This window comes from Gadus chalcogrammus, chromosome 18 (genome assembly GCF_026213295.1).
Source record: "Gadus chalcogrammus isolate NIFS_2021 chromosome 18, NIFS_Gcha_1.0, whole genome shotgun sequence".
Taxonomy (NCBI): Eukaryota; Metazoa; Chordata; class Actinopteri; order Gadiformes; family Gadidae; genus Gadus; species Gadus chalcogrammus.
The window spans coordinates 21,582,222-21,591,626 of record NC_079429.1 but is presented as its reverse complement, the minus strand read 5'-3'; the positions used below and the strand labels follow the sequence as shown (position 1 = coordinate 21,591,626).

The 9,405-nt window shown below is 43.8% G+C and overlaps 1 protein-coding gene across 1 annotated transcript; it reads right to left on the bottom strand.

The window, feature by feature from the left end:
- Positions 1–5,657: 5,657 nt before the first annotated feature.
- On the bottom strand, positions 5,658–9,146 carry LOC130371067 (zinc finger protein 24-like). The gene is made up of 3 exons (XM_056576696.1): positions 9,129–9,146; positions 8,153–8,860; positions 5,658–6,960 (listed from the first exon to the last, which is right to left on the bottom strand). Exons 1-2 carry the CDS (start codon positions 9,144–9,146, stop codon positions 8,411–8,413), a joined length of 468 nt encoding a protein of 155 aa, XP_056432671.1. The 3' UTR covers positions 5,658–6,960; positions 8,153–8,410.
- Between the last annotated feature and the right edge of the window lie 259 nt (positions 9,147–9,405).

The following is a 9,405-nucleotide window of genomic DNA, read 5'->3' as shown; positions in this document are numbered from 1 at the left end:
ACTGCTACTGGAGGAGATGAGCTCCCAGTACCTCTCAGTGGACTTCATCTCCTGTATGATAGGTCTGATTACATTGCTCCCAAGGATGAACTCATCTCTCTGTCCAGGAACAACGAATGTCGGCACAATGAACTTAAATCCATAGACATCAACATCCAGATCGTAGATACACTTTGGCCGTGTAGTGAGGCAACCACAACCGATCAGCACCACATTACCAGGCACAGGATGAGAACAAGGGAGAACACCGGCAGCTCTCAGTTTAGATTCTGCCTCCTCATTAAGCGTGCATGACATGCTGCCTAAATCTAACATTCCTTTCAATATAGACTGGCCACCGATTGACACTGGAGCATAAAACAACTCACTAGCTCTGTCCACTCTCTGCGACCCTACCATTATGACCGTCTTGTCTTCAGGAAGCTGGCTGCAACTATTTACATAGACAGATTGCAAATCTCGTTCTCCAATGAGGGTGACTCCATCACTGCCCACGCTATCCCTCTCTCTATGTGGGCTGGCTAGCTTAAAGGTGCACTGGAAGGACGGCTTGTCGACACAGCTGGAGATTGGGAGGCATTGGGGCATTCATGCCTGAAGTGACCAGGTCTGAAGCAGTTGAGACACAGCCTATGAAACCTGCAGTGCGCATTGGTTGTGTAATCCCCAGAGCTACATACTCTACACAGAGAACTCTGCTGATTCTGTGAGCGGGCGTTCTGACAAGGACCCCTCTGACCAGTGGCAAGAGAAGCAGTACACATAGAGAGGACTCTGTCAAACATAGCGACCACCTGCTGAGGACCAAGCTCAACACCAGAGGGACTGGCAGTGACGGGAACAGGGACAGTAGCTGGGGCAGGATAGAGGGGGGACACAGGAGGGGACTGGGGCGGGTTCATTATCAAGTGGGCTGACTGAGGCTGGCAATGGGCAGAGACAGGAGCGATAGTAGAGACAGGATGAGGCAGTGATTGGTGTATCACTGAAGGGGCCTGATGTGGTTCACTATGCTGGGGACGATGAGAAGACACAGCCACAGGGCTCTGGCTGCACACTGACACAAAAAGAAACACAACGCAGATTCATCCGGGTCACGGCACCAAGTGTGACCGGCTGAATCTGCGTTGTGTTTCTTTTTTTTAATGAATGACGTGACCCATGATCTGTCCGGACTCGGGCACTCCGACGTCCATTTATTTGTTGCTGAATCTGAATACACACATGTACAAATAGCTTCCTCTTAGCACTTGTGCCCTTACTCCAACTCCTCTCTTCCCAAGGGAATCAGAACAAAGGGAGACTACATACAATACTATAACAAAAATTATTGAAATAAAAGAAATAAAAGACATACCTGAATACACACATATACAAATAGCTTCCTCTTAGCAATTGTGCCCTTACTCCAACTCCTCTACGAGACACACAGGGGGGGAAGGGGAACTAGCATGACTACACGAGGGTCAGGTGTATGCTAGGACATCGCAACAAAACACAAAATTCCCCAAAACACTGAAATATATCTAATAACTATGGATAGATATATACCCCAGACTTCCAATTAAACAATGTATAATCAAAATAACTAATATAAATAATGATAAGCAATAAGATGCACAAAGATTTGATTACAAAATTAATGTACACACCTCTTCCCAAGGGAATCAGAACAAAGGGAAGAGGGCAGGGGGCGGGGGAAACTTATGGGGTTCTCTGGAATGTGGGCGGGAGGACAGAAGGAGGTGGAGCCAAATCAAAGAACAAAATCAAATAGAACATAAGGCGGCATGGAAAGCTAAACTTCAGGTAATAGAAAGAAAAACAAAGGCAATTGTGTAATTATAATTTAAAAGATATAACACCCTGTTGCACATGTACAGAGTAAGTGATTCCATAGCAGGTGCATTCATTTATTTTTTGCAAGGGTTGAGCCAAAACCTTAATTTAATGTGTTTGAAGGTGGACCTAAGATGCCAACACAACACGCGGAATTCAACCTAAAAAAAAATGCATCCTGCCCTGCTGATGTATGTCATTATCAAGAGGCAAAGCTTTTCAAAGAACAAAAAAGTCCAGGTTAGATCTAAAAATAGATTTGCTACCCCAAAAAACAGGCTTGCTGTTTTGTAAAAAAAGTCAGTCTCTCTCTCAGTTTTCTAAATAATGTAATATGTAATGATAATTGTATTGTCCTCAGATCTGCTGATGTACACACCAATGAAGGATAGTGTCTACATCACCCTGAAACATACACATCATCACCTGCTCATGTGTGCTGAGGCTATGCTGTACCGAGATGTAGCACCAGAGACCAGCAATAAACTGCACTCTTTTTGAAAGTGGCCACTCTCCCTCTTCTGCTCTTACCACACTAAAAGACGACCTTCAGGAAGGGATGGGTGACTCATACGTCTTTGCAGCTGCTGATCGCTCCATTTGTCCAGATCTAAGTTTCTGTTTTTGGTAAGTAATTGTAAAACATACAATTGGAACATTTTAAGAATGTGATCACTATAATCAAGTGAAAGATTCTGTGATAATGTTGGTAATGTAATAATAAATGAAATTTATATAGCGCTTAATATGTTACTCTAAGACGCTAATGTACGTGATATAATGTACTAAATCCTGTGTATAATTGTAATTTCAGGCTTTATTACAAAATGTTCAAGCGGTCGTACGGGGAGTTATCCGGGGACCCCATGGCAAAGCTTCACCCATGATGCTGCAAATATCTAAAGGGTATTTTCAGCAGACGTGAGGCCTGGGCAATTTGTCTCCGCACCCATCTCCCCACACGAGGGAACGACACAAACAACTATGTTGAGTGTGCGATGAGGGTGCTGAAGGACCAGGTCCTCTATAGGCTGAAGGCCTACAACATAACCCAGCTCATGGCCTTTATTACCACCAGGCTAGAGGCCTACTATTGCCGGAGGCTCATCGACGCAGTCGAAAGGGGACACAAGAAGAACCAACAATGTATGAAATTGTAACATGGTCTATTATTGCCGTTTTAATTCTCATATTCATACAGAATTTTTTTATTTGCGTAGGATAAACCCCTTGAGAGGAATCCTCTCGTTTACGAGGGGTTCCTAAAAGTACATTACAAGACAAAAAACACTCAACAATTTACAGACATACAACAACAAAGACAGCAGGCATCAACACTAACATAGCAAAAAATGGGTACAAGAATGAACACAACCTCTCAATGACCACAAATTGGCCATAGCATTAGCATAGTAAAACTGAAAGAAGTAACATAATACTATTGTAAAAAAAAATATATATTTATATAAGAATAAGAATATTAATAAGAATAAGAATAATAAAAATGTATATAACATTATCTGAAACACATGCAGTTTAACTCAAAATAAGAAGACAGGGCATTTTTTAATTATGAGAAGATGTTAGTGTTCGTATGTTTGAAGGGAGATTGTTCCAGTCCGATGGCGCTTTGAACATAAATGCTTTTTTACCCATTGTTTTATACACTGTAGGAATGGAAAAGAAGTACTGAGATGAGTGTCGTAATTGATATGTTGAGGAATATGGAATCAAAAATTGTTGTAAATAAGCAGGATAATTGCAGTGTATACATTTAAAGATAAACTGTAGCCAGTGGATATGTCTTCTTATATTGAGTGCGGGCCATTTGAGTGTGGTATACATGATACAGTGATGAGTGTAAAATGAACAATCAAAAGAACAAATCTACAAAGACAGTTATATGCTGTGTTGAGAGGTAGAAGATTGGTTTTAGATGCATTTAGATATACTACATCAGCGTAATCAAAAAACGGTAAAATAAGTTGTAAGGCAAGTTTCTTTCGAACATTAGATGTAAAACAGTTCTTGGATCTAAATAATACACCAGTACGAAAGTTGATTTTATGAAGCATATAGTCAATGTGAGTCAAGCCATAAACCTAGATATTTAAATTGTTCAACTCTAAGCAGATTCATACCATCTTTACATGCTATTATTAAATTATTAGATTTTGTTTTTAGATTATGTTTTGTACCAAAGACCATGGAATACGACTTTGTTTTATTGAGCAGAAGTCTGTAAGATGAGAGCCAGTTTTGAACAATATCAAAGTCCAATTGAAGAGCATTTTGTATCTGTGCAATATTAAATTTAGAGGTATAAAGGACAGTATCATCAGCATAAAGTTGAACTGAAGTATTAGAACAAATCACAGGAAGATCATTAATAAAAATGGAGAAAAGAAGAGGTCCAAGTGTTGCAACTTGGGGTACACCCCTTTGTTGTACAAAAAAATCAGACTTACATCCCTGAAGAACAACACATTATTTTCTATTATGAAAATAAGAATTAAACCAGAGAAGTACATTTTGAGAAAAACCAATTGCATAAAGCTTGTCTAAAAGTAAATAGTGGTCCACCAAATCAAAAGCCTTCTTCAGATCAATAAAAATAGCTCCTGTGAGATCACCAGAGTCAGATGCTGAAAATATATCATTAGTCAACTTAACAAGTGCAGTGGTTGTTGAGTAATTAGGTCTAAATCCAGACTGAAAAGGTGAGAGGACATTGTTTGTTTTAAGATAATGTGATATTTGATTGACAATTATTTTTTCAAAGAATTTTGTGACAGTACAGATTATTGATATTGGTCTATAATTATTTGGATCATGAACGTCGCCTCCTTTGTGAATTGGCGTAATACGTGAGTATTTCCACATTGTTGGTATCTCACAGGTAGAAAAAGACAGGTTGAACAAATCAGCTAGAGGAAACATAAGGATATGGGAGGCCAATTTAATATATCTTGATTCAATCCCATCAAGGCCAGCACCACTACTCAGACTAAGTTGTTTAATGGCGTTCTGGACTTCTTCAGGTGTAATTTTATTAAATGAGAAGGTACTCTGACAGGCAGACATATTATTAGAACACTGATTGTAAGAGAAATCTGATATTGAGTCAAAACAGACTGTGGAGAAATGCTGACTGAACACTTGAGCAATTGAGAGAGGGTCATGAATTATCGCATTATCATCACGTATTTTATTGATAGGGCTTTTATCAGAGGTATTTATTGTGGATTTTAAAGCGTTCCAGAATTGTTTAGGATTTTTAAACTTGTTGGAGAGACATTCCTTATAGTAAACAGATTTTGCGTTGCGGGTCATTGTCTTGGAAAGGTTTCTTAGTTTCCTGTATGTTTCCCAGTCAGCGTTATCCCTTATCTGCCAAAATTTGGCCCAGGCCTTGTCCCTCTGTCTAAAAAGGCTTAGAAGATCAGCAGTTATCCAAGGAAGATGTCATCCCTTGACCTTTGACATTTTCCATGGAGCATGTTTATCCACTACTTGTGTTAACTCAGAGTACAGAAAGTCCCAGGCATCCTGCACAGTTGGAATTAACTGATACCTGTCCCAATTAATATAAATTAAATCATTGATAAATAGGTCTATATTCATTTTCTTATGTTGTCAGATTTTTACTAATTTTGGTGGTGCTTTTGGGATTTTAATTTTCCATACACAATAGATAACAGAGTGATCACTGAGGCAGTCTGACAATATACCAGCTTCAACAGATCTTTCAGGATGAGTGACAAGTATCCAATCAAGAAGGGACTGGGCAATAGGAGTAATTCGAGTGGGTTCCTTAATGATTTGTGTTCAATTTAGTTTTTCAAAGTTATTTTTATCTTTGCGAGAGGACTTATCTCGCCAATTTTTGTTAAAATTGCCTAGAATGATCATTTCATTTTTAGAGGGGGTAGACATCAAGCACTTGGAGGACTCTACCGGGGCAGAGGGTGGTCTATATACATTACCAACAGTAATATATTTATTCTGATGAAATATAATTTTAACAAAAAGGCATTCAAAGTGTGTTGGTTTAACTGTAGGTGTAATTAGCTCAGCAGTTAAATTAGAAGAGACATAGGTAGCCACACCACCTCCCCTGGAGCCTCTATCAGCTCTATATAATACGTAATTTTCTAGTTTTATTTCATTGTCTGAGATGTTGCTATTGAGCTATGTTTCGGACAGAGTAATAATATTGGGCTACCCATGAACAAAGTAAATACATTTTTGGCACAAGACTTCGAATATTCAGATGAATGATTTTTAAACCTTTACTATTATTCATTTGGGATATTTAGGTTTATATGGATAATAACACTGTTCAGGGCTAGGCAGATTAGATCAAAAAATGTTGTAGAGGGTTGTGACAATATAACACAAAAAAATAGGCCTGCAACACAGAAACACAAAACTGACAAGAAACAAACACAATACAAAACAGACAGAAACACGAAAAACATTAATGATGACCCAGCAGCCCCAGCCATCCTAGGCCAAGGCATCTCCATGAGGGGGGCAAATTAAAACAATAGACGAAGACCAAAGATAGACCGCAAACAGGTCGGTCTGCATCAAAGGAAAAAATAAAAAATAAAGTGATAACGATAGCTCCGCGCCTGTCATCTGTCAATGGAACTGAAAACAACTGTCATGACAGTTCAGTTTTACGACTACCGAATGACAGCCAGATGTAAATATGCTATCATATGCTGTTTGCTATAATTTAAAAAGAAAATCCATGTCTCCTTTGATGTGACACTGTAGAAGGATGAGGTGAACTTCATGGTTGACACCCACAAAGAACGGAAACTCACACCAGCTGCCAGGAAGGGATATTATGAAATTGCCACAGGTATTGTATCTTGGTCCTTAACTTTGCCTGTGTTGTGGCAAATGTTGTTGTAACGGGTTCACAGCAGTCAGGACACAGTTCTTTAGTCAAAATGAAGCAAACTGTTTATTTCCAGTTGTGGCAAATAAACACAATGTCACAAGAACAAATGGACAAGGTTGAATGTTCGTTCAGTCCGTCTCGTGGTCTATCGACGCTCTCTCTGGCTCGCAGAGAGCGCCTTCCTTCTCTCCCTCTCTCTCCCCTCACTGAAAGACAAGCAGGCACATAAATACACACTTCCTGATTGGGTCAGATTGCAGACACCTGTCCGCAATCAGACCCCATCACCCCAGCAGACCCGGTGCTCCATACTCCCCCTGCAGGCCAGGTTAAACCTCTCACACAAGCCGTCAGTGGCTGGGTGATAGACGCTCGTGCGGATGGCCTTGACCTTCAACAACCCTTCAAGTTCCTTCATCGTGCGTGACATGAAATTGGTGCCCTGGTCAGTGAGAATCTCTTTTGGGATTCCCACCCGCGATATGACATGAAACAACGCCTGCGCAACACTCTTCGCAGAGATATTGCGCAACGGAATTGCTTCCGGGTATCGGGTTGCGTAGTTGATCAGGACTAACACAAATCGATACCCCTGTGCGGAACGTTCTAATGGCCCGATAATGTCCATCCCCACGCGATCGAATGGGGCCTCCACAAGGGGAAGGGGCCGCAAGGGAGCCCTGGGGATGGCGGGGGGATTCACCAACTGGCACTCGGGGCAGGGGGCGCACCACCTACGCACTTCCGCCCAAATCCCCGGCCAATAGAATCGAGCCATTATCCGGTTTAGTGTCTTCTCGTACCCCAAATCGCCCGCCATTGGGTTGTAATGCGCCGCCTGGAAAATAATTTCCTGGCGGCTCCTAAAGCCTATCCCTAACAACCACAAAGTGTGGGTAAGTCAGCACTGTGTCTGGTTGTACCCTCGAACCATCAATAGCAATCACTTGGTCGAAGGCTGAGGGTAAAGTAGCGTCACGAGAATGCTCGAGGGGGAAATCTCGGCGCTCGGAACTCGGGTTGAGAACCTCCCGCCTCCTCCCCCGATCCCTGATCAGCGTCGGACACCCTTTAATCGGCGCAGAACACAGCGCATGACTTACATGTCCCTATCTGTCGTGTCCGCACCCCCTCAGTCTCGCTAACCGCCCCTGGAAACCCAGCCCAATCTATCCCTAGAATCAGGGAGTGCGTGAGGCTCGAACTAACCCGCCGCCCTGACTCTATGCGTTTTCCCCCCATAACGAATTTCGATAGGTGAACATCCCCGTGTATACATCTCACCGAAACGCTCGATGCCTCTATCAATGCCTCGGATCGCACCAGGCGCTGATGGATCATGGTCTGCATACACCCTGCATCCAACAGTGCCTGATATGTACCCCGCTGTATCCTCACCGGGATACGGTACACCTTGCCGGGACCGTGGGGAAGAACCGGGGCACCGGTGACGCGGACGACCTGGCCCACCTCCATCAACGGACAGTCCCGCCGAAGGTGGCCCGGCCGTCCGCACCGCCAACACGCCTCCCCTGCCGTCTGAGTGCCCGTCTGCGGGATGGGATGGGAAGGTGCAGTATGTGCCTGCTCCTGACTGGGAGCCCCCCCCCCATCTCGCCCTCGGCCCCGGGGTGGGCCTGTCCCGCTGCAGGGCATTCATTGGTCCGACAGAGGGGGAGCCAGGTGGCCCTCCGCGATGCTGACGGCCGCCGAGAGGCTCCCGGGCTGGTGGTACAGGACCCAGGTTGATGTTCTGGTCGGAAGCCCCTCAACGCACCTCTCCAGGGCCACCTGCTCCACTATCTCTTCCTGTGTGTTTCTTTCCGGGCCCAGCCACCTCCTCACCTGGTCCCGCAGCTGCTGGGCGTAGGTGAAGGGCCGGTCGCCGTCGGTGAAGGCCAGGGCCCGGAACCGGCGGCGATGTTCCTCCGGGTTTAGGCCTAACCGGTCCCGGATAGCCCTGGCGACGGTGTCAAAGTCCTTTTGGGCCGCCGCTGGTAGGCTGTGGGCCGCGAGCTGGGCCTCTCCCGTCAGCAGAGGCAGGAGACGGTGGGCCCACAAGATCAAATGGACAGGGTCGAATGTTCGTTGAGTCTGTCTCGTGGTCTATCGACGCTCTCTCTGGCTCGCAGAGAGCGTCTTCCTTCTCTCTCTCTCTCCCCTCACTGAAAGCCATGCAGGCACATAAATACACACTTCCTGATTGGGTCAGATTGCAGACACCTGTCCGCAATCAGACCCCATCATCCCAGCAGACCCGGTGCTCCAAACTCCCCCTGCAGGCCAGACGCCGCCCCACCTCCACAGTTGTTGTCCCTTTTTCTATATGAACAGCACATGGGGATCTCTAAAACAGGGCTATGGGTCAGTTTACACCAGATTTGCCCTTCATCGAATGCTTTATGTATTTTGATACAGTATAGCAAGAAATAACATCTTCCTCTGCCCTATAAAGGAAAGAACAACATACCAGACAACTGGTACAGGGGAATGACTGAAGATCAGAATGCAGACCAGTCTGTCACAGGTAAATAACTTTGAATGAATATACTGTTCATTAGATAATCAGCCATAGTTTCGTTAAAAAAATATTGAATTTCTTTAAATTTTTCTTTATTTAGATCCCCTTTGTGCAGCTGCAGCGGAGAGCC